The 25,423-nt window shown below is 40.6% G+C and overlaps 2 protein-coding genes across 2 annotated transcripts; both read right to left on the reverse strand.

The window, feature by feature from the left end:
* Positions 1-177: 177 nt before the first annotated feature.
* LOC135489208 (uncharacterized) lies at positions 178-8,361 on the reverse strand. The gene is made up of 3 exons (XM_064774448.1): positions 8,215-8,361; positions 3,459-3,633; positions 178-3,241 (listed from the first exon to the last, which is right to left on the reverse strand). Exons 1-3 carry the CDS (start codon positions 8,274-8,276, stop codon positions 1,238-1,240), a joined length of 2,241 nt encoding a protein of 746 aa, XP_064630518.1. The 5' UTR covers positions 8,277-8,361; the 3' UTR covers positions 178-1,237.
* Positions 8,362-12,504: 4,143 nt separating this feature from the next.
* Positions 12,505-22,209, reverse strand: LOC135489234 (uncharacterized). Its single transcript, XM_064774494.1, has 3 exons — positions 22,044-22,209; positions 15,457-15,631; positions 12,505-15,239 (listed from the first exon to the last, which is right to left on the reverse strand). The coding sequence occupies exons 1-3, from the start codon at positions 22,103-22,105 to the stop codon at positions 13,236-13,238; spliced, it is 2,241 nt and encodes a 746-aa protein (XP_064630564.1). The 5' UTR covers positions 22,106-22,209; the 3' UTR covers positions 12,505-13,235.
* Positions 22,210-25,423: the final 3,214 nt, after the last annotated feature.

Raw genomic sequence — 25,423 nt, forward strand, 5'->3', positions numbered from 1 at the left:
ATGGAGTAACATGCAAAAGTGTTCCATAGGTAAGTATGAACTAACAAAATGGCCATTTCTTGTAAGGAAATGGGCAATTCCTATTTATGCCGTGGCATAATTCTGACTTCTGCCGCGGCATGATTCACGAGATCAGATGTTTTGATTGGTTGATTTATGGTGCACCACAATTCCTATTTATGTCGTGGCATAATTCTGAATTTTGTCCACTCGTGCCAGCCATATTCGTGGTGGAGTTATCTGGTGTCATAGTTTCGGAGATAGAGACGGACTAATTAATGAACATACACACAAACATACGCAAACACGCTACAGGGTGCAGTTAAATACAGAGATGATCGCTATCTACAGCACTTAAAATTAATGACTTTACATTGAGCAGAAAGGGTCCCAAGGGGGAAAGAGGTAGTTAGAACAACGATTTTGGAAAGGCTCCGTAGAATTGTTATGTAAATAAATAAATAAATCTCTGGAAAAGGGAAATGTCCGTAACTTCTATTAATTTTTTTTAAAGTTTATCTTTTTGCGGAATGAGGTCTTCGCAGTGTAAAATGATATGATCAACAATGTCAGAACAATGAGTTTTACATAATTAACATTCAATTAAACTTGATTTAACCATTAATAACAATAATAAGAAAGCGAACTGAAACCTTAAATATCTATATTTGCGTGCTGATATAACCAGCATGGTGAAATCCATAGGAGTCTTTTATTTCGCCGAATCATGCGCACACACCGGATATCCATTCTAGTTAAAGTAGTAGTCATTTACACTGTTATTTACAATCTTATTCCACATTTTGGGATCGGGAAATTCTGCGTGTTTCACAAATGTGTTCAGGAAATAATTGAATCGAAAGATTGTATCGTTAAGGGCATTTAAGAAATCAGGAATCATCATTCCACGTGTGCCCATTTTACTTTTTCATCCAGTTATATATACACATAAGCGAAGAGAAAAACTCGTTTTAGGGTACAACCATTTTTCTGATTGCACAGACGGCCAAAAAGTAAAAGCTCGAGTTTGTCTATATAACTAAGCATTGATCCGAGTCCTAGAGATGCAGTCGATCTTCCAGGAGTTTTAGGCAGGTGTAGTCGGACCTGGGTGATAATTTGTCCGTTTCAAAGATAAAATCCGTTCTTCAAACATGCCGTTAATCAGGGTTGATGAGATTTCCACGAAGTCGGTGTAAGGTGAAACTCTATGCGAATGATACTACAGTTTGACCTGTTAGATCGGATAAGAATAATCAGGATTGAATGAATTGTCGAATTCAGTTACGTCTTTGCCCCCGAATAGAATTCTTTTGATCACGGGATTTTTCAGCCAGTTCAGCCGACTTTGCGAAAACCTATGATCGAGCTTAAAGTACTTTTTAATGAACGCGTAGTCAACGATGTAGGTTTTATTTTTCTTCAGATTGGGCTTGCCGTTAATCCTCGGGGCCAAACGCGGCGAGGTACTGTTCAACAACGGATTCGGCTCTCCATCGACAGTCGGCAGAAGGGCCGATAGCAGGAATTGTAATTGACCGGGTTGATTCCCATCCGTCTTGTATTTAGTATTGCCCGGATGATTTGGTCTCAAATTGATGCTATGAAGAACATTGAACTGAAACTTGTTGGTGCTATACAGCATGTTGGCCAGGCCAGCACAGATAACACCCGATGCCCACCAGGATTGCGCTTCAAACTCAGTACTGTAGGGCAGTAGGAAAGATAATGTGTCACGGTGAAAAGCCACCATCATTGGATCGATATGGTAGTTTGTATTGACCATTGAATTCTTGTCATAGAAATGTCCAGTATATGTGTAGTATGGATAGCTGACTGCCGGCTCGTGAGCGCCCAAGAACTGTTCAAAGCATGTCCACACATCGTCGCTATTGCAACCGCCTTCATCTTTCCATCTTCGACCATTAATACTGAACGACAGTTTAGCGTCGTCGTCGAGAAAGATGAAATACTTATAACCCTTCTCCGACATTCGGCTCCCGCGTTCAACGGCGTGTTCCAGCTGAAGATTCCTTCCACTGGTCCACGTGCTATTCGGCCGGTAAAGATCGCCAGACTCCGTTTCGTACGTCAGCCATCGAACATCTCTATTCGAGTTTGATACAAGTTGATCGTGCATCGTGACGCTTGCACCTTGAATTAAATACACGTAGTCTTTCGCAACTTTGACTGGCGGAAAGGTATAGCCGACACATTCCAGATCGCGTATCCAAGCTATGGCTAAATCGATATCGGCCCTCCCGATAATATCGATTTGGTAGAGTTCTATGTAAAGGTCGATCATGTTCTGCGCCAACGAAACGGTTTTCGGGATCCAGTTCACCAGGAATTTGATCAGTCTGCTGGTTTTAAGGTAGACATCAATTTCATTGTGAAAATCGACCATATACGAATGCGCGTTGCGGATTTGATTGACGTATGGCGGACCGAAAGCGATGTGACCGTCGGTGTCCCAGACTAACCGTTGAGTGAAATACGACCGCCATATATCCGTGACACGCATGTCTACGCTTGCCGGCAGAAGCAGACCCCAAAAGGCGAACTGTGCATGCATCGTTGCCTGGGCGTTGTAGGGTGACATGATGTAATGCGGTAGAGCGTGATACTTCTCCACCATCTCGAACTGAAAAGGAATTTTCTGCGTCAGTCTGTAGATCGCGTCAACGTCGGGGTCGGTTTGGGCTAAATAGTTAATCACCGCGACCTTTTCCGGTTTGACGGTACCGATCACTTTCATGTTCTTCGTGTCGGAATCTTTGATTTTATCCAGTGGCAACCCCCTCGGCCAAAATGTTGTTTTGGGTTTGATATATGGAATGTAGGGATTGTACACGTGTCCAGGGACCTGTATTAGATCGAATCTGATCGACGAATCCAAAAGCGGCTCGGCTTTAGGAAACTTGGGGAAGTTGTCGTCGTCGGTGTCGTATATCCACTTGGCCCCGTTAGCCACGGCGTACATGAAGCCAATGTTTTTGCGACTGAAATGATTCCATGGAATATGCTGGCAGATATGGTACGGACAGCGCTCCTGCCAGGCAACATCTAGGAAGATCAGATTGGGAAATGACGGTACTTCTTTTGGGCCTTTCTTGTCACCGACCAGTACCATACACCACTTTGGCATCATCAGTAGGTCCTTCACGGCGTCGGTCAAATTGAAGATCGTGGTGACCACCACCCATTTGTCGCAGTTCATTTGAACCCGATGTAGAGTTACCTTGAACGAATGGTTATTCAAGTACAGTATAAGTGGCATGTACAAAATATGGGAAAAAATTTTAGAACTAGTTTACTAGAACTGAGAAATTGGCTATCAGCGAATTTGAGTCCAACACCAGTGTAAGTAGTGATTGGAGGCTGTAATGGGGAAGAAAAAAAAGAGCAAACTTTGGATCAGTGACCGGCGCGTACAATACATCTGGCATTATGCGTACCTGATTACATCTAGCAGTTGATTTCGTCTTTCCAGTATACCTGGATGAAGCAGGTTTCAAGCGCTGGTGTACTTTGTCATTCCCGAAGTTCAGGATCTTGAGGTTGAACAGGAAAATGATCAACGTGACGACAACCATCAATCCAAGGATTCTTCTCCAAGACTTCAGGGATTGACTAGAAAAGACATACTGAGATATAACTTATCGCAAGCACATCTTAGAACAGGTAAAGCTCTTGCATGAGAAGATAATACATGTAGATCATCTGAAAAGTCATCATGAGGAAATCAGGGGTTAATGTTCGCTTCTCCAGCCCTGCACACAAACCCCTGATACATTCACCCTCTTTGGTGAGTTTCTGGCGCAAAAGCAATTGCGCCCAAGTAGAGCGCCCAAGTAGTAACAATATCCAAACTCGCAGTTTAGTTGGTTGTTTGATCATGCCGGCGGAAATTAGAACACTGTCTTCTTCGAGGTGCGCTCTGAAACCTCGATTCTAAGATCTCTGAGTGCCATTTTCAATCGCACAAGTCATTAGAAGTAGTGCGGTACTGGAACCGAGGTTTAAGGAATTGAACCCGAGGCGGAGGACCTTGGTTGAGTTACCAAGACACTCGAGGGTGGAGCTAAAATACAGTCCAAACCCGAGCCGACAGGCGAGGGTTTGGACGAAATTTTAGCTCCACCCGAGAGTGTCTTGGTAACTCAACCAAGGTCCGAAGCCGAGGGTTCAATTTCTATTCTAAAATACCTCAAACTTAAAAAGATAGGCCACGAAATAACTTGAATATGTGCGAATTTGGCAAATTCCATCCATCGCCTGCCCGGAGCGCCGGTAGCGCCGTTGTTTACATTATGTTACGGCAGCCCGTATAGGAAGTCCGGATCGGCTCGCTCAAGTGACGCTAAAATCCGCGCAAATGGGCTATTTGGAGCGTTTTTCTCAGCAAATATGTGTAGTGCTCATTAAAAAACTTAGGGTGGTTGATGCTTCCTTGGCTGATTTGTGTTTGAAGCAGTGTTTTGAGAGCCTCAAACTTCTGAAGTGACCTGTGTGCATGGTTCCACATTTTAGTGCAACCCGAGGGAACTTTGGTAGAGCATCTTGGTTGCGTGTCCAAAACACTCCACTCTCAGAACGAGGCTTATGCATTTTCCATTTAAAAGTTGACTTTACGGTACCAAGGTATTTTAGAATGACAGTTTAACCGTAGAAGCTGACTTGAAGGTGGTGTACAGATGTATAGGGGAAAATGTCTCACTAGGGGTTTGGTGCAGCGCCGGAGAATAGAATATTAAGCCCTGGTTTGCTCCTGATGCTAAAAGATAAGCAAAGACGACGGCGTCAGAAATCGCAATAAACGCGAATATTGTTTTTCGGACTTATGTAACCGAAGTATTTCAGATTGGAAAGACCGAGTCTGATGAATTCTTTTGTTATAAGAATATTTCTATAGAACTATTTAGATATAGTGAGTGTCAAAGACAACATTGATATGAAAAGCGATATGTTTCGTTTTGAGAAGCAATGATGACACTAATTTGAGAAATAAGTTTCGAAATGCGTTTTTCTACTCCACATCATCACATATTTTTGCGGTTAGCAGTTAAGTATGTTGTCGGTGCTAAATGGACCATCTAAGGGTATCATATGGTTCCATTCGTTGTCATATAATGGGATATTCCTATCTTTTTAATTTTTACAGACTACAACGAGTTTTATAGCAGATTTAATTTTGCTTTCGCGGTAACAAACGCAAACAGTGTGAAAAAATGCAAAATGTCTCGACTTTTGTGATCAAACGTTAGCATGTAAGCTTATAGAAATCATATTTTTGTTTTATCAGAATTTTTCTAATTTAATGTCACTGTTGTCTGATGGGATATTTGATAGTTTTGTGATTTTGAAGCCCAGTTTCTTAGTTTTTAAGATTAGAAAACGGTTTATTTTTCCCATCGATGAGCTTTTTTGCGAAATGGTGTGAGATATACCGTTCCAATATTGTCGAATAGCCCATTTGGCTTAAACCTTACATACACTTATGATGTGTATATTTTGAGTCATTTCACAAGATACAACAGTATATGTACTGTGAGCGCCGAATTTCCCAAATAGTTTTTCGCGCTCTTTTAGTCTAGCTCCAGCTTCCCTTACGAAGCTCGTTCCATCGAATTGTGATCTTTCGATCAATTTTGTCATGTAGTAGCCTTTCGAGATCTTTTCTTCGTTTGAAATCAAGTTTTGTAGAAGACATACGAGGTAACTATATGTATAGATTATATATCGCTATGTTTATTTTGCTGACAAGATGATAAGACACTTTTATGGCGTGTTTTCTGGGTCGAGCCAAGGTTTGATTGTCCCGGTGACATTCAATTCCTGTTATACCACTTGGAGTGTCTTCAGATCCTGCCAGATATTGCATTAGTTTGTGATATTTGTAATTCACAGCTTGTTCTGAAAGAGCACTGTAGTTTTATTTAGATAATACGTGTGTGGTAAACATAAGTTTTGGGGGTAAAATGTTATTTTCGATGAAGAAACCCCTGTCTGTTTTAGTTTAGATATTTAACGATAGATGTCGCCACCTCCTTGAGGTCAGTGTATACAGGATTTCCAGTCTTTGGGCTGTGGTTGTGACATTGTCTTTGTTTGTAATTTCAGATTTACGACATATTTACGACATGCATGATGATTAGTAGACTGTATGTGAAGACTTAGATGGTTATTTGGATCAATACAAGTTTAAACGTCCGTAAACTCTTGTCGATTTTGTTACAGAGGAGGAAAAGTTTCGCTTGGCTGCCACATGTACATATCACAAGTTTGCCATTGATTACAACCTAATCGTGGATTTTTTGTAACAAATTGCAAACCGATGAGTGAGTGGTGTATTCCTGTTTCGCCTATTCCTGTTCCGCCTATTCCTGTTTCGCCTATTCCTGTTTCGCCTAATTCCTGTTTCGCCTATTCAAATGTATTGCTAACCTCCCCACAGACGTAGGAATATGAACCGTCCCTTACTGACCGACCAAACCCGAGGAGAGCCACATATGTACGCATTGAAACAATACGTCAATGGAGAGAGGGACATAATGAGTTACGTTGATGCCATCAGTTACCTTGTCTGACATAATATCATGATATGTATTTTCCACCGTGTTTGACTTTATATGTGCTGTACCTACATGTATATTATGACATGGGTTTTACAGCTGATTTTGATCAAATAATTATGAGAATGTACAATATTATGTATTTTTATCAAAAACTCATGAATTCAGTTTTCATAAAATAAACGACTGCTTTACTCTACTTAATCTATTAGTTTTTACTGTGTGTCAGTATGGTCCTATGGTCCTATGGTCAAATAAGTCCCGGACTGTCCCCGCTTTCAAGGTGACTCTTTCAAAACGGTCATGGCATAACAAAGTTGATGGCATTTGATTAGTCAAATTGTCATCACATCGTTAACATCATCCAATTGTCCCCTCACATTTTCCCCATAAAATGGACATGCATCCCTAAGGTTCCCCGTGGGAGAGTCGATTTATTGTAGGGGTACTGGAAAGTAGGCGAAACAGGAATAGGCGAAACAGGAATAGGCGAAACAGGAATTTTGTAGGCGAAACAGGAATAGGCGAAACAGGAATAGGCGAAACAGGCATAAACCGAGTGAGTGCATGCACCTTAATTGCGACAATTGATTATTTGTTTTGTTTTGGCAATTAGCAACTTATCCATTACCAGCTATTGCGGGCCTAGCCAATCAAGCCAATTAGTGCACCTGCTTAATTAGTCCTGGCAAGCCTAATCGAAAATGCAAAGGAAATATCAATAAAGTTGGTATACATTTGATACAAACTCCCGACTTCAGACGTGGTTGATATAACTCTTAGGATTATATTCCCAAGATTTCAGCTTTATTTGAGAACAATTCATAGTGTCCATAGGGGGGCTGAAAATTGGAGGATTTTCAATTTTTTTCCCAACAAATATGCGAAAAATATTACTTTCCACCTAGAATTAATCAAAATTTCGCAAACTATCATAAAGTACTTCCTTGCGACAATCATTTGTGAAGCTTTCAAAACTTTTGGCTGATTTATTTGCCCCTTAATTAGCAAAACCAAACATTTTAGTGTTTGCAGGCAACAATGCACAGGAGGCTAATTGCCAGATTAATTCACACCTGTCCAATCTCAAACAATAGGAATGATGGAATCTCCCTCTATTCAAAACAGAGTGGGCTAGGCCTGCCATAGCTGGTAATGCAAAGTGTACAACACAAATTGTTAGATCGTTCACATCAATAGTAAGTAAACAATTTCTGTTGTATGCATTTGTATCTGATAAATCATGACCGCATGTAGAGAGCATCTGCGACCCAGGACTATTGTCCCGGCGATTTTTTTTCAAATGGCAACAACGATCCTGGATGAGCGCAAAAGCTGCGAATATGTGGAAAAAAAACAAGATTAGAAAATTTGACCGAACTTATATTAAATCACCCCCAACTGATTACTTATTTCTAATCAAGACTAGGTTTTTTCTTTTTAATAAATGAATTGTCTTTTTCGTCATTTAACCCCGTGAAAGGACAACTTGGGTTGTGATCGTTCAAACAGTATGTTGAGCAGTGCCATGTTTATGAGCCAAAGACATCCAATTTCTTACAAGATTTTAGTAAATCTGTAGTTTGTTTGTTTTTTAATTTCCTATAAAAGTGTACAATGTCGAATAAGTATCACTTACCACGGTAGGCATATACATGTATGTATATATCTCCACAAATCTCTCCCGCAAATCAAAGACATCTCTATTCACTGAATATCAACCTGTCCGACCAAGTATTCTGGCCTTGATAAACGTGGAAGGTAAACTTAACAGCTTTTCATTAGCGTTGTCACAGCGACTTGGTTATTGACGAACTGACCCAGATACATGTATAATGTACAGGGTTGTGTTCTTCATACTCATGTCTCTAGGACCACGTACTTCGTTATATCCTGGCACCGAGGTTCAGGCCACGTTGATTTTCAGCTGTCAGGTTAGTGCAGCGTGTGTATTTTCTGTCCTCAATAATCTCCTATTACTGTAAAAACCATCCACATTTAATGGATCCAGAAATATTAAGGTAGCAGGAAGGGGTGGGCGTTGGTGGTTTGTGAGTGTGAGGGGGTATAGTGGTGTCTATTGACTGTGCTTTAAGAGAGACTGGCTGCCAGTCTCTCTTAAAGCCAGTCTCTCTTAAAGCACAGTCAACAGATATGTGGATTCAGTATTAGGTCTTTCATTGTAGCAATGCGAAAATGTAAGCAATTTTGGTTAGGTCCGTCATTTGTTATCACCAAGTAGCTTCTAGAGTGACTCAACCACTTTCTTGATTATAGCGGCCGCCTCAGCGCCACCACGCGGGGCCTAATGGTATTAGGCTAAGTAGCTTCGCGCGATATGCACAATTCTGGGAAAACTCAAAGAGGAAGTATGCTCCTGGAGTAATTAGCACAATCTAATCTTAACTCCAGCTCGAGGTAATCTTGCGCAGTGTTTCTTCGGCCCAGATACATTGTGGTGGAAAACGTCTAGTACAAAGAACGCCTGGCTTGCGCCAGACTAATAAGTGAAGAAGGTCTGGCTGCGCGAGACTACTGTGATAAAAATGACCATTGCAGAGACTCTGCATCTGTGACGTAGGCATATACTTTTTACAATTAAAAATGCTCTCAAAAGACGATAAGGAATGATTATTTATTAACATTTCCCGAACTATATACCTTCTAATTATCACTTTACATAAATAGATTGGCGTTAGGTCGCGTGCTTTTCTTTCCTCGTGACAATGTACAGCAAATTAGTTACAACCCCATAATCGCGCGATAAGTCCATAATGAGATCACGGTGACCCGTTATAAATGTTTCGCCAGCTTCGCTTTTTTGCCGCTACGCGGCGCGTTTGGGCCTTGCGTCAAGTTTGGGCCTTGCATCAACTCCGTATCTATGTTTTCAACGATGAAACTGGCGACGCTAATTTCGTATAGATAACCGATAGGCCTATGATACGGCGTATTTGTAAACCGCATTCGCTGAACGCTGTACGAGTGCATGCTCGTTGCAGACTTGTGGTGTGCATGGTGTAGTTAGCAGTCTGGGCCCTATACACTATACACATACAGTGTGTAAACACCACAGAGACACAGTAGGCCTACTTGGAGGAGCATCATCAAATGCAAACATCATCAGTAAGGGCTGCAGAGTGCGACACAGTAGGCCTACTTAGAGGAGAATTATCAAATGCAAACATCATCAGTAGGGCTGCAGAGTGCTTCTGAGTAGGGACAGGGTCAGGGTGGTTCTGTCCATCCACTCCAGAGGCAGAGGTAGGCCTAAAGGCGCAGTTTGTCAATTTGTGGCTGATGATGTGCTTCTGTTCTGTCATTCATCATGCATCATAGCCGTAGGCCTAATTCAGTTAATGTCAATGAGTCATGGTATTGAATGTCAATTGCAATGTTAATAATTGGCCGCTCAATCACACATCTGACATGACACCACCACCAGCTACTCCACGGGAAGCAGACACCAACTCACAAGTCAATACAATCACATCCACCTTATTAACAACTTCTCATCAGGCAACGATGCTCTATCACCTGTCAGCAGGGTAATTCATCACCATGTTGCATTGTATGTTCAGCTGGTTTTACAACTGAGCCCAATTTTGAGGCAATTGTCCTGTTGTGTTCTCTTTTTTCCTCTATGTGCCGCTAGTGTACACACACATGAAAAAGTAATGATTGTTGCCATGGTAGAGCTGAGGTCATTCCAGTTGGTGGGTAGTAATATGGAAATTAGCAATAATAGCTCACAGTGTTGAATGAAAAGGCCAGGGGCCATTGTGCTCACTGGTATTTAGGTAACGACTTAATTGACAATGGACCTTGAAAAGTAGGTCAAATCAAAAGCCTGTATAATATGTAATGTATCCTTGCTGGAAATACCAACCATAACAACTTTATCGAATATGAATCAACAATGAGCAAGATGTCACACTTTCTAGGTTTTCACATTTTGCTCCTGGTGTCCAAGTCGAGAAACTGATCAGGGGGTCTTTGAAAAAGTTTCAAGCCCATAGCCCTAGCAGTTACGAAACGTGCCACAGTTACGCTCAAACGGCCAGTTTACGCCATTTGACCTCTATGACCTTGAAAAATGGGTTAAATCGGAAGCCTCTATGATATGTGATGTATCCTGGCCGGGTGTAGCTACCATAAAAATTTCATCAAAAACGAATCAATAATAAGTGAGATATCACACTTTTTCTGTTTTCAGTTTTGGCCCCCTGTGGCCAAGTCAAGAATCAGATCAGAACAAAATTTGCTGTCAGAAGTCATCTGACCTAGGGGGTCATGCAAAAAACTTTCAAGCTCATAGCCCTACCGGTTAAGAAACGTGCCACAGTTACACTCAAACGGCAAATGTAGGCCATTTGACCTCTGTGACCTTGAAAAGTAGGTCAAATCAAAAACGCGTATAAAATATGTTATGTATCCTGGCCGGGAGTACCTACCATAAACATTTCGTCAAAAACAATTCACTAATAAGTGAGATATCACACTATTTATGTTTTCAGTTTTGGCCCCCTGGTGACCAAGTCAAAAATCAGACCGGTCCTAAATTCAGTGTCATAGGTCATCTGTCCTAGGGGGTCATGCATACGAAGTTTTGAGTCCATAGCCTTGTCAGTTAAGAAACGTGCCACTGTTTTTGAAATAGGAAACGACGGACGACGACGACGATGGCGACGGACGACGGACACTGCGGTCTTGTATAGACTCACCGTACCGGTGAGCCAAATATATAATCTACTTTGATTAGTTTCCTTTTGTATTTCTCAACAACAAGGTTATAAGTAATATATGTGAAAACTTTGTAGTGTGTGCATGTAGTATTCGGTGGATAAGACCCCTTTGATGCAAGTGTGTCTGTTTATGATTGATCATGACCGTGATCTATCTGTCATCCTGTAATCACTTCAGGCCAGGTAACCATTGAAATAATGTTGGTTGGAACAGTAACAGAACATTCCATTCTACTGTATTGTTAGAACTGTCCAAAGTCTATCGAAACCTAAAATATGAAATAAAATTAAGATTTCTGCTTGCTAACTTATCAAAGATATATATAGGGTCAGTAACAAATATTGAATAAATGAAACAGTGTTTCAGGTAGACACATATTCCTAATTGTGAGAAACAAAATAATATTTTGGTGCAAGGAATAAGCAAACCTGTTGGCTTTCCTCGGCCCAAAACCTTATCAATGCGTGAATAAGGGTCATTGCTTGGACAAGCTGGCATTTTGGAAAAACAGATGTGCATATAATGTCTTCTGGCGATAGAATTTCTTAATTAATGTTTAAATTGCCCTGTTCGGCTGTAAGGAGATAGCATTAGCGTCATTTTGAGACCCTAACCATTACAATACTCCGAAAACTCGGAAAAGGGAAATGTCCATAACTTCTATAAGATTTTTTTAAAGTTTACATAATTTACATTCAATTGTACGGTGGCTGGGAAAGGACATCGAAAAAAAAAATTCTCGGCGGAACGAATTATTATCTCGGGGGGGGGGGGACGACTTAGTAAGTCGGGGGGGACGACTTATGAAAGCGAGGGCGAGGCCTGGCTGTGACTGCCTCATCTCTCTCACCATGTAGACAAGATAATTATTGTCAACTACGTTGTAAACATAATGCTCAAAATCTATTTATGAAAAAGGCAGTAGGGCAATATTATTATTGAGTTGTCAACATGGTGAGAGAGATAAGGAAGTCACAGCCAGGCCAAATCAGTCCTGGCTGCTCCACCGTGTTGACAACATGATGAGAGTGATGAGACAGTCACAGCCAGGCCGCATCAGTCTTCGCCGCACTGCCTAGTTATTAATATGGCGACAGAGATGAGACAGTCACAGCCAGGCCAAATCAATCTTGGCTTCTCTGCCAATCGTAAGTCGTCTCCCCGACTTACTAAGTCGTCCCCCCCCCCCCCCCCCCCCCGAGATAATATGTCGTCCCGCCGAGAATTTTTTTCTTTTCGATTGGGACTAGGTACACCGTATTGATGGGACTGTCATATTTGAAACTTTCTGAGCTTCTTCAACCTCCTATCCAACATCAGTACATTCTCACATTTGATAATGACACGTAGGTCAACGTACATCGGTTAGGACAAAGTCTCCAGGCCAGGGTATTGTTATAAAACCCCTGTACATTTTGTGTATATTCATTACACATAATTCTTAGGCTGAAAATTGCAATTCGAAGCTATCAATCAGCTTGAGAATTTGGATGTGTATTCCTCAGACATCCAACAATAAGCTATTAAACCTTTAAAAATGTGACGTACTTCAAAGTTTAGATTTGGACATTTACCAACAGTCATGTCAAGGAGAATTGACGCCGTTTTGGCCTTGCGTGGCAGAAACTTAGACAATTCTAAATTGGACATTGAGACCATGAATATCAAAAATCCTTTCATATTTGCCTTGATCATATTCTAGTATGCTGTCCAGGTCTAGAAAGATGCAAATAGCACACCATTTGGTCAAACTTCGCCTGACAGGCGGCCTTAAAACAGGACACACATTTTTTGGAACTACGGTTAGGTCCCATAGCGGTATAATACATGACCCTGCCCTCCATACCTTGTTGCAATTTCCACGAAGTCGGTGTATGGTGAAACTCTATGCGAATGATACTACAGTTTGACGTGTTAAATCGGATAAGAATAATCAGGATTGAATGAATTGTCAAATTCAGTTACGTCTTTGCCCCCGAATAGAATTCTTTTGATCACAGGATTTTTCAGCCAGTTCAGCCGACTTTGCGAAAACTTATGATCGAGCTTAAAGTACTTTTTAATGAACGCGTAGTCAACGATGTAGGTTTTATTTTTCTTCAGATTGGGCTTGCCGTTAATCCTCGGAGCCAAACGCGGCGAGGTACTGTTCAACAACGGATTCGGCTTTCCATCGACAGTCGGCAGAAGGGCCGATAGCAGGAATTGTAATTGACCGGGTTGATTCCGATCCGTCTTGTATTTAGTATTGCCCGGATGATTTGGTCTCAAATTGATGCTATGAAGAACATTGAACTGAAACTTGTTGGTGCTATACAGCATGTTGGCCAGGCCAGCACAGATAACACCCGATGCCCACCAGGATTGCGCTTCAAACTCAGTACTGTAGGGCAGTAGGAAAGATAATGTGTCACGGTGAAAAGCCACCATCATTGGATCGATATGGTAGTTTGTATTGACCATTGAATTCTTGTCATAGAAATGTCCAGTATATGTGTAGAACGGATAGCTGACTGCCGGCTCGTGAGCGCCCAAGAACTGTTCAAAGCATGTCCACACAACGTCGCTATTGCAACCGCCTTCATCTTTCCATCTTCGACCATTAGTATTGAACGACAGTTTAGCGTCGTCGTCGAGAAAGATGAAATATTTATAACCCTTCTCCGACATTCGGCTCCCGCGTTCAACGGCGTGTTCCAGCTGAAGATTCCTTCCACTGGTCCACGTGCTATTCGGCCGGTAAAGATCGCCAGACTCCGTTTCGTACGTCAGCCATAGAACATCTCGATTCGAGTTTGATACAAGTTGATCGAGCATCGTGACGCTTGCACCTTGAATTAAATACACGTAGTCTTTCGCAACTTTGACTGGCGGAAAGGTATAGCCGACACATTCCAGATCGCGTATCCAAGCTATGGCTAAATCGATATCGGCCCTCCCGATAATATCGATTTGGTAGAGTTCTATGTAAAGGTCGATCATGTTCTGCGCCAACGAAACGGTTTTCGGGATCCAGTTCACCAGGAATTTGATCAGTCTGCTGGTTTTAAGGTAGACATCCATTTCATTGTGAAAATCGACCATATACGAATGCGCGTTGCGGATTTGATTGACGTATGGCGGACCGAAAGCGATGTGACCGTCGGTGTCCCAGACTAACCGTTGAGTGAAATACGACCGCCATATATCCGTGACACGCATGTCTACGCTTGCCGGCAGAAGCAGACCCCAAAAGGCGAACTGTGCATGCATCGTTGCCTGGGCGTTGTAGGGTGACATGATGTAATGCGGTAGAGCGTAATACTTCTCCACCATCTCGAACTGAAAAGGAATTTTCTGCGTCAGTCTGTAGATCGCGTCAACGTCGGGGTCGGTTTGGGCTAAATAGTTAATCACCGCGACCTTTTCCGGTTTGACGGTACCGATCACTTTCATGTTCTTCGTGTCGGAATCTTTGATTTTATCCAGTGGCAACCCCCTCGGCCAAAAGGTTGTGTTGGGTTTGATATATGGAATGTAGGGATTGTACACGTGTCCAGGGACCTGTATTAGATCAAATCTGATCGACGAATCCAAAAGCGGCTCGGCTTTAGGAAACTTGGGGAAGTTGTCGTCGTCGGTATCGTATATCCACTTGGCCCCGTTAGCCACGGCGTACATGAAGCCAATGTTTTTGCGACTGAAATGATTCCATGGAATATGCTGGCAGATATGGTACGGACAGCGCTCCTGCCAGGCAACGTCTAGGAAGATCAGATTGGGAAATGACGGTACTTCTTTTGGGCCTTTCTTGTCACCGACCAGTACCATACACCACTTTGGCATCTTCAGTAGGTCCTTCACGGCGTCGGTCAAATTGAAGATCGTGGTGACCACCACCCATTTTTCGCAGTTCATTTTAACCCGATGTGGAGTTACCTTGAACGAATGGTTATTCAAGTACAGTATAAGTGGCATGTACAAAATATGTGAAAAAATTTTAGAACTAGTTTACTAGAACTGAGAAATTGGCTATCAGCGAATTTGAGTCCAACACCAGTGTAAGTAGTGATTGGAGGCTGTAATGGGGAAGAAAAAAAAGAGCAAACTTTGGATCAGTGACCGGCGCGTACAATACATCTGGCATTATGCGTACCTGATTACATCTAGCAGTTGATTTCGTCTTTCCAGTATACCCGGATGAAGCAGGTTTCAAGCGCTGGTGTTCTTTGTCATTCCCGAAGTTCAGCATCTTGAGGTTGAACAGGAAAATGATCAACGTGACGACAACCATCAATCCAAGGATTCTTCTCCAAGACTTCAGGGAGTCACTAGAAAAGACATACTAAGATATAACTTATTGCAAGCACATCTTAGAACAGGTAAAGCTCTTGCATGAGAAGATAATACATGTAGATCATCTGAAAAGTCATCATGGGGAAATCAGGGGTTAATGTTCGCTTCTCCAGCCCTGCACACAAACCCCTGATACATTCACCCTCTTTGGTGAGTTTCTGGCGCAAAAGCAATTGCGCCCAAGTAGAGCGCCTAAGTAGTAACAATATCCAAACTCGCAGTTTAATTGGTTGTTTGATCATGCCGGCAGACATTAGAGCACTGTCTTCTTCGAGGTGCGCTCTGATACCTCGATTTTAAGATCTCTGAGTGCCATTTTCAATCGCATAAGTCATTAGAAGTAGTGCGGTACTGGAACCGAGGTTGACAGTTTAACCGTAGAAGCTGACTTGAAGGTGGTGTACAGATGTATAGGGGAAAATGTCTCACTAGGGGTTTGGTGCAGCGCCGGAGAATAGAATATTAAGCCCTGGTTTGCTCCTGATGCTAAAAGATAAGCAAAGACGACGGCGTCAGAAATCCTAATAAACGTGAATATTGTTTTTCGGACTTATGTAACCGAAGTATTTCAGATTGGAAAGACCGAGTCTGATGAATTGTTTTGTTATAAGAATATTTCTATAGAACTATTTAGATATAGTGAGTGTCAAAGACAACATTGATATGAAAAGCGATATGTTTCGTTTTGAGAAGCAATGATGACACTAATTTGAGAAATAAGTTTCGAAATGCGTTTTTTGCTCAGCTGACTAAGTCAGCCGAGCTTGTCAAATAAGTTGTTCAGTGGCGTCCGTCTGTCCATCCATCCATCCATCCATCCGTCCATCCGTTAAACCCATGGTGCACATTTTGTAACCGTAAGACCTAGAGACTTCAATATTGCATTTCTGGATACTTCTGGTCAAACTCTACTTTCAAAACAAAATTTGTCGCCATTCGACCTACTTCCTGCGAGCGAGAGTGCATGAAGGAAACTGGCCTATATCGGCCTAGGAGCAGCAGAATTAGTCGAAATATGCTCTAATATTAAGATAAAATTCTTGAAAATCTATTTTATTGAGAAAAAGTTCAAAATTCTAACAGGAGAGGGCGCTACCTGCCTTTTAATTATTTCTGCCGATTCAAATTCCCGCCCGATGACGTCAGCCATCAATGAAGTCTCCTATTTGCCAGTTCTCAAACATGGCAGCTACACAACAAAAGCAGTAGGCCTAGCTCCAGGAATAAATCACTGTTCACTTCAGCTTCGTAATCGATTGTACCCCCACTTTATTGTGTTTTGTGTGGTGTTCCTATTCAATCAACGATGTAAGGCCTTATTATGTTGGTTTTAATTGAGAAGGTGCATTATAAGCGGCGTACGAAATACCGAAGCGGAGACAAAATGGCGGCATGTTGTTTACGCCTGGAGCTCAATGACACTCAAGTACCCAATTTTCTGCTTAAAAAGTAGTCTGGTAGGCGATATTATCACTAGTTCGTTTCAGTGGTAGTCATAAGGTCTTTAGGGACTACTTTCAGAAATTAGTTCTTGAAAATTTGGCCACATTTCTGTGAAAACGATATCGGAAGTGCATGCTCTGTTCGCGATGACATCGCCGCTGTATTTTGAAGTGGAGAATTCCCACAGTATGTGCAGTGAATCGGCATAATTCTGTTCGCCTATTAAGTTTTAGTTCTACGATTCTTTCATGAGTAAAAAGTAGACATTCTAAGCAATACAATAATGTCACTCCCATAAAAATTGATTGGAAATTGAGGGAGCTACGGCATTCTGTTCGGCAACTGGCAGCGCTGAAAAAATACATTGCATACTGTACAATACCAAATGGTACATTTTAAAAAGCGCTCATTGGACAACGTAAGGAATCACCAGAAATGACGTCATCGCTGGTCTGAATAGAAAACTACGGTGGCGCAGTAGAGCACAAGAAAAGGTTTAGCATTAACTTCGTCATGCAAGCTTCAGCAACAACATGATTTCTCATGAATGATTTATTTGATCATCATCAGCTTGTTTCCCCTGATAGATAAAAAAATGATTTACAATTTCCATCAAAGTTTTCTATTTTGTGTATAGTCACATGTTATTTAACTGGCAAGGAGCCAAGCAGTTTTGAATATTCGCGGGAAAATACTTCGTACTTGTAAACGAGGCTATGACAATGAGTGTCCTCATTCATGGCATAAACTTCATGTTTCGGTAAATATTTTCATACAATGATTTCACCCGAATTATGGTCAGGATTGAGGAATGAACAGTGGCATAATTATGTCAACCAAAAACATTGGTACCGTAGTGAACGCAAAAGGATATCAAATACCATGGAGCATGCCATTTTCATGCATAATGAACTGAACACCGGGAAGATATTAATGATATTAACTCAGCTGAGCGCCAGGTCCTTGGGCCTCTTGTTCTACTCCACATCATCACATATTTTTGCGGTTGGCAGTTTAGTATGTTGTCGGTGCTAAATGGACCATCTAAGGGTATCATATGGTTCCATTCGTTGTCATATAATGGGATATTCCTATCTTTTTAATTTTTACAGACTACAACGAGTTTTATAGCAGATTTAATTTTGCTTTCGCGGTAACAAACGCAAACAGTGTGAAAAAATGCAAAATGTCTCGACTTTTGTGATCAAACGTTAGCATGTAAGCTTATAGAAATCATATTTTTGTTTTATCAGAATTTTTCTAATTTAATGTCACTGTTGTCTGATGGGATATTTGATAGTTTTGTGATTTTGAAGCCCAGTTTCTTAGTTTTTAAGATTAGAAAACGGTTTATTTTTCCCATCGATGAGCTTTTTTTGCGAAATGGTGTGAGATATACCGTTCCAATATTGTCGAATAGCCCATTTGGCTTAAACCTTACATACACTTATGATGTGTATATTTTGAGTCATTTCACAAGATACAACAGTATATGTACTGTGAGCGCGGAATTTCCCAAATAGTTTTTCGCGCTCTTTTAGTCTAGCTCCAGCTTCCCTTACGAAGCTCGTTCCATCGAATCGTGATCTTTCGATCAATTTTGTCATGTAGTAGCCTTTTCGAGATCTTTTCTTCGTTTGAAATCAAGTTTTGTAGAAGACATACGAGGTAACTATATGTATAGATTATATATCGCTATGTTTATTATGCTGACAAAATGATAAGACACTTTTATGGCGTGTTTTCTGGGTCGAGCCAAGGTTTGATTGTCCCGGTGACATTCAATTCCTGTTATACCACTTGGAGTGACTTCAGATCCTGCCAGATATTGCATTAGTTTGTGATATTTGTAATTCACAGCTTGTTCTGAAAGAGCACTGTAGTTTAAGCTCTCTATTTAGATAATACGTGTGTGGTAAACATAAGTTTTGGGGGGAAAAATGTTATTTTCGATGAAGAAACTCCTCTGTTTTAGTTCAGATTTTTAACGATAGATGTCGCCACCTCCTTGAGGTCAGTGTATACAGGATTTCCAGTCTTTGGGCTGTAGTTGTGACATTGTCTTTGTTTGTAATTTCAGATTTACGACATATTTACGACATGTATGATGATTAGTAGACTGTATGTGAAGACTTAGATGGTTATTTGGATCAATACAAGTTTAAACGTCCGTAAACTCTTGTCGATTTTGTAACAGAGGAGGAAAAGTTTCGCTTGGCTGCCACATGTACATATCACAAGTTTGCCATTGATTACAACCTAATCATGGATTTTTTGTAACAAATTGCAAACCGACGAGTGAGTGCATGCAGCTTAATTGCGACAATTGATTATTTGTTTTGTTTTGGCAATTAGCAACTTATCAAAGTGTACAACACAAATTGTTAGATCGTTCACATCAATAGTAAGTAAATTATTTATGTTGTATGCATTTGTATCTGATAAATCATGACCGCATGTAGACAGTATATTTTCTCGTTATAATTTTTGGTTATTCTACTTTTGTTGTGCACCTCATGTCAATTTGTAGCTGTATTAAAATGGGCTTCATCATGGCTTCGAGTTGATTGCCCGAGAGAGATGTGGGACCAAAGGAAACTTGCCGTGACCTGACTCTTTATTTGAAAGACTCTTGTTCTATGTATATGCATAGTCTTTCAAATAGATTATTATTTTGAAAGACTCTGGTACATGTTAATGTATCCAGTCACTACACCAAAACCACTCTAATCAGCACTATTCAGCACTCTATTCAGCATTGGAATTCACTGCCGGTCAGTATCAAAACAATATCTCGTAACGGTTTTAAGTATAAGTATAAGTATAGGTAAGTATAGGTATAAGTTATATTGTTTTCTAAATGATGTTGGCAATTTACTGTAATAACATTTTATTCGGATGCTTACATTGTTACGAATCCAGTCGATCATCTACCTCTTTATACTTCACGCCTTTTATCTTTAAATCTGCCGCCATTGATGAAATGTTATTCATTATTTGTTAGGACCATAGCCCTTTGTTCAAACTTGTATGTATTTTTTATTTCAATAAAGAACCCGGTGTAAAAGAAACACAAGTCCCCCCAGAATCTAAGTCCGGTCCTTTTGTTAAAGTGAATAGAGTTCCTTTGTTGAAGATTATGTAGCTAACCCTAACCAAACCATTAACCACATTCGTTGACAATACACAGCTATTGTATGGGGTACTGCATTCCTAGGACGTCCATTCCTTTTACACCGGGTTTCGTGTTACCGTAATAGGCTTCTTCTCTGGGTACCATCACTCCTATTGTATAAACCGTAATATGCACTTAGAAAAATTAATAGGCCTACCTGCCACGGCAAATTACACAAGTAGGTACTGTATACTTTATATAAAGGCAATAGAAAAATTCACAATTGATAGGTTTCTGAATCACTGACGCATTTATTATGACCGCGATCGAAATACCCGCCCAGGCATAGTGTTGGCACGTGAATGGCCTAACACAAACCACTCCACTGGACTAACATTAATTCTTTGCAAAATCATGCCCAGCCCTAAAAGAGAAAATCTTGAAATCAAGTATTTCAAAAATATGTTGTTTGTTTCGAAATGTCAATCGGAAGCTGGGCACATTTACACTCTCGTAGGAAAATAAATTGGCACTGAGATAAGATAACATAAGCTTTATTTTCATCGGTATCAGGTGGAGATACATATAAAAACGTGAGCTATGGAGGGCTCTTTAACCGATATCTAACATAAAATATAAAAATAGAAGAACAATAGATAACTAATACATATAGGTTATCACAGATATTCATTAAAGGGTGAGACAATGTAGATATTAAAGGAACAGCCCTAATATGGTACTAGAATACTACATGTACTACACGTATATATTAAAAATGAGATTTAAAAAGAGCACATTGCACATTTACATTCTTCGCCCTTCCATGTTTTTAAAAGTTTATAAAAAATAGTAAAATTGTTGGCCTCACGAATATGGTTAGGCAGGTTATTCCAAATCTTTGATGCTTCGTAACTGAAACTGTTTTTGCCATTTGTTATGGTATTAAAATGTTCGACCTGTACATTTTTGCGACGGAGGTTACGTGAAGTTCCTTTCTTTTTAATTAGATTTCACAAGAAGGAGGGTCTTTGTTTTTCTAGGATTCTGTACACTTCTTCGGCAATAGTTCTCTGTCTCCGTAGATGCAGAGACACCGAATTTTCTACCACAAAAAGTGACTGCCTGCATCTGATTCATGATAAACCAGTCTACAAGAGCACTACCGTCAGCCTAGCTCCAAGGTGCGTTTCATAGTAGTAAACTTGAAAATATGAAATGGTATTATCATCCGCATAGTTATACAAATTTGTTAGATTAACCCATAAATATCTTGGAAAGTAAACATATTTCTGGCTCAACGTTATCGAGCAATTTTCATATTCACTGACACCGATGTTTTTTGCGTGAGGTAGGATGAATAAGGGGATGGCTGACACGAATCATCATATGAAAAGCATTGAATGCTACGAAAATCGCGAGAAAGTTATTAACTACATGTACATGTAAAAATCAATTATCAGATTTTTGGTTTATCTCAAAAAAGGAAACTAAGACATTTTCATTTTATGCTTCTCGCGGAAGGGTTTAGAATTTATCCGTGTATCAAGAATTCATAAAGACTAATCAGTTCTTATTTGGATGTGGGTGAACATTCCAAGACTTCAAAGCAGCATTTTATTCTTGTGGACTAATTTTGAAATTGTGATATTTTTCATGATACTTTACTCGAAACTGTTATTTCGGAATGTGATCATTCAAACAGTACGTTGAGCAGTGCCATGTTTATGAGCCAAAGACAACCAATTTCTTACAAGATTTAAGTAAATATGTTGTTTGTTTGTTTTTTAATTTCCTATAAAAGTTTACAATGTCGAATAAGTATCACTTACCGCGGTAGGCAAATACATGTATGTATATATCTCCACAAATCTCTCCCGCAAATCAAAGACATCTCTATTCACTGTATATCAACCTGTCCGACCAAGTATTCTGGCCTTGATAAACGTGGAAGGTGAACTTAACAGCTTTTCATTAGCGTTGTCACAGCGACTTGGTTATTGACGAACTGACCCAGAAACCTCGGCGAAGATACATGTATAATCTTGTTACATTCATTCTCTAACATTGTCGAAAGGAGACATTATATTTATCCACACTCCGTGGATATTGAACTTATTTTTCACTCCGCCGTGACCCAACTTCAAAGCAATTGCAAAGCCATATTTCATTCTTACATGTATGAACGCCAAGCATTGCTGAAACCAGTTAATTTTTAGCAACACGATGAAGGTATCGCAAACATGTGCGTGGCAAGGAGTTTGAGATGGGTTGGCAGGCATGCTTTATTTTTTGCAAGTCCTTGCAAATATATTGGCCTGCACACAAAGTTTTATGTCGTTTTAAAGTTACATGTAATTTGAATATAAAGTTATTTATACGTGCCTTCCATCGCGCAGGTACAATCTGAGAAGATTTCTCGGGGCTTGCAACACTGATAAATCTAGTTCAAAACCCAGTTCATATACTTGCCCAACAATGTCAGAACACAATATCGAAAAAAAGGCAAAACCGTTAAAATGCGCAACACATACATCATGCGCTCAGTGTAAACAATTTATTAGCACCATGGCTGCTATCACTTGATGCAGAACTTCTTAATTTAGATTTCATTTTACGCAATGCAGCAACTCTATTCTATTCCATTCTAAACAAGCAAACAACATTGTTGACATGGTGATCGTCAGTTGATCGATTATACGCGCGGCTTATTATAAACTGCGAGGTGTGGAATGCGAAATCGCGAGATGCCAACCTCGGTGAGAGTACCATGCGCCACATGATGTATTGCAAATATGGAACCTGAAAAGGCGAACACTCATGAGACCGAGGCTGTAGTAGGGAGCAAACCTTGTTTTAATTGGCCCATTGAAATAGACCCCGCTGTGCGATGTGTGGAGTTTAACCTAATTTAAAGCCTTGTTTCGATGGTCAGACTATCCCGCGCTATTTTTAGGGATGACCAGACGTTCACCAGTTGCATGCCCTGTGTTATCGGTCAATCATGTGTATGGTGACTTGTGCCGCCAGGCGTAACGTGAAAATAGTCTTGATACATGCAGCATCCTGAACCTCGTGGTATTATACTCACAGTATGTCTTGATAAGTTGCAAAACCTTTGTGGTGAAGATGAACATGCAGTTGCATGTTACCTTTGTGTTGTCTTCGGCCCTACTATCATTGAATGGAGAAGTGGACAGCAGCATCAGAAATGGTGATTGTCATGGTCCAGGGAAGTAGAAAATCTCGCGATTTCTCATCTCGCGGTTTATAATAAGCCTACGCGCGCCCCTATATAATAAGAGGTGCATTTGGAACTAAAATTGCCTGACCTGTTACTCTTGTCTGCATGACCGTCCGGGTGAAGAAAGAGAGGACTCCATTACTTTAGGAAAGAAAATAATTTTATAAGCTGTATTCTGTTTTTGTTTCATTCACGTGTTACACAATTTGATCAATGCTGTGCACCTGCAGATTAATTCATTTTATTCATGAACATTGAATCCAAGTATTGAAAATGAAGTGGCGAGTGCAAAAACTAAAGTCACATGATAACGCATCTGACGGGTCTGAGATATTTAGAGCCAACATTTACCTCGTTGGACTGATGAAGTGGGCTATTTTAGTTGGAACATATTTGCGGCCCAAACCCTTGACATTTTCCGCCTCAGAAGCTGTTTTTGGCCCAGACAAGATTAGTAGCCTAGATTTTGGACCAATCAGAACATCTCTTACGGAACGATCTCAGCAACTGCAGTAGTATCCGATTCTGAGCGACAATACGATTTGAAATATTCTCGACAATAAGATTTAAAATTGTGATAGTTCATGTTTTGCCATGGTGCAGGGAAAACAGGTAGATGAGAAGTTGCCAAAACAGGCGACGAGGTTGGACAACGTGCGATCGGCGTTGACCTTTGCCCTCTTTAAGTTTCCGTTTCAGCACTGTGATTGGGGCATGCGCTGAGAGCGTGCCGAGAAAACAGGAGAATCGATGGAATCCGTCATGGGTTTGTGGAGCTCGATAGTGGTGAGTCGGGATGTATTCATAGTGTCTCGCATTTCACTTGACACATCTAGCCATCCCTGGTCACCTACTGATGGTGCTCTATACGCAATCGCCGAGCAATCGACTCAGGGAAATTTCATCCCAAGACGGGAAATTAACGATGTTAACAACGGCATGTAGAAAACGCGGAATTCCGTGTAAAAATCCGCTGCGTTATTTATTGGTTTGCAGATTACGCGATTACGCCCCACCAAAAAGTCAGTGGAAACGAGTTCACTTTCAAGAATAATGGCGGAGTCTATACGGTTGACTGGTTTTCAAGTTTACAATCAAATTTGTCGCCATGCACCGATCGTCATGATCTGCCTTGCCCCATCACTATCTATGTATAAAACATACTGAGTAATTTAAACCACAGATACGCTCTAGGAAGTCGATACTAAAGTAGCGGATATTTACCCAGAATTCCGCGTTTTCTACATCCCGTGTCAACAATATACAACAGGTCGACCATGCCAACTGTAATATAACAGAGTTCTGCACGACATACATTGTAATGCCCATCAAAACGTACATGAACATCAGCCCAAAAAAATTTTAGGCATTTTAGAATCTTACCAACTGAGATATGCTTTGTTGACCGCCTAAATGACACAAAATTCTTTTTTTCTACAATGCTTTATCGGATACAATTGTTCCACGCCGTAACGGTGTTCATATTTCTATTCATATGTTGTCTGCAAGTGCAGTTAGGTACATTCAGCGAGTATGCAGATCGGGTCTTCCTTCCTACTGTCAGAAAACAACTGGAGAACTCCCGCTCGGGTGGATGTAGTCTGGGATACCTACTTGCCAAATACATGTAGATGTAGTTCAAAAGAGTGTACCAGAGAGACACGCGGCAATGGGGTACGTAGAAAGGTGTCCGGCAGCAACAAAATACTAGGAAACTGGAGTGCGTTCTTATGATATTGCTGTTTCAAATGCTGACCTACCTGATGGCTGAATAACAGTTACAGATCTTCGCGACTGCAAATGTGCAAATAAGTCTCTATGATACCAGTAATGTCTAAGATGAATGGTGTGATATTTGAAACTTCAAATTATGAACTAGGTGTGTGTACATTAGAACACGTTTTAGAAAATTAAAGAAACATCACGATTATGTTGTCTCAACATATGACCATGTAAAAATTATAGTTT

This window comes from Lineus longissimus, chromosome 6 (genome assembly GCF_910592395.1).
Source record: "Lineus longissimus chromosome 6, tnLinLong1.2, whole genome shotgun sequence".
NCBI classification, from domain to species: domain Eukaryota; kingdom Metazoa; phylum Nemertea; class Pilidiophora; order Heteronemertea; family Lineidae; genus Lineus; species Lineus longissimus.

What these genes read in the sequence shown, in the direction of transcription:
- LOC135489208 (XM_064774448.1), bottom strand. Translation starts at nt 8,276, where the DNA reads ATGTCTTTGATTTGCGGGAGAGATTTGTGGAGATATATACATACATGT. An exon ending in ACATGTATATGCCTACCGTG is followed by an intron (nt 3,634 to 8,214) that starts GTAAGTGATACT and finishes TGTCTTTTCTAG; the next exon opens with TCAATCCCTGAAGTCTTGGA. An exon ending in CAACTGCTAGATGTAATCAG is followed by an intron (nt 3,242 to 3,458) that starts GTACGCATAATG and finishes CATTCGTTCAAG; the next exon opens with GTAACTCTACATCGGGTTCA.
- LOC135489234 (XM_064774494.1), bottom strand. Translation starts at nt 22,105, where the DNA reads ATGTCTTTGATTTGCGGGAGAGATTTGTGGAGATATATACATACATGT. An exon ending in ACATGTATTTGCCTACCGCG is followed by an intron (nt 15,632 to 22,043) that starts GTAAGTGATACT and finishes TGTCTTTTCTAG; the next exon opens with TGACTCCCTGAAGTCTTGGA. An exon ending in CAACTGCTAGATGTAATCAG is followed by an intron (nt 15,240 to 15,456) that starts GTACGCATAATG and finishes CATTCGTTCAAG; the next exon opens with GTAACTCCACATCGGGTTAA.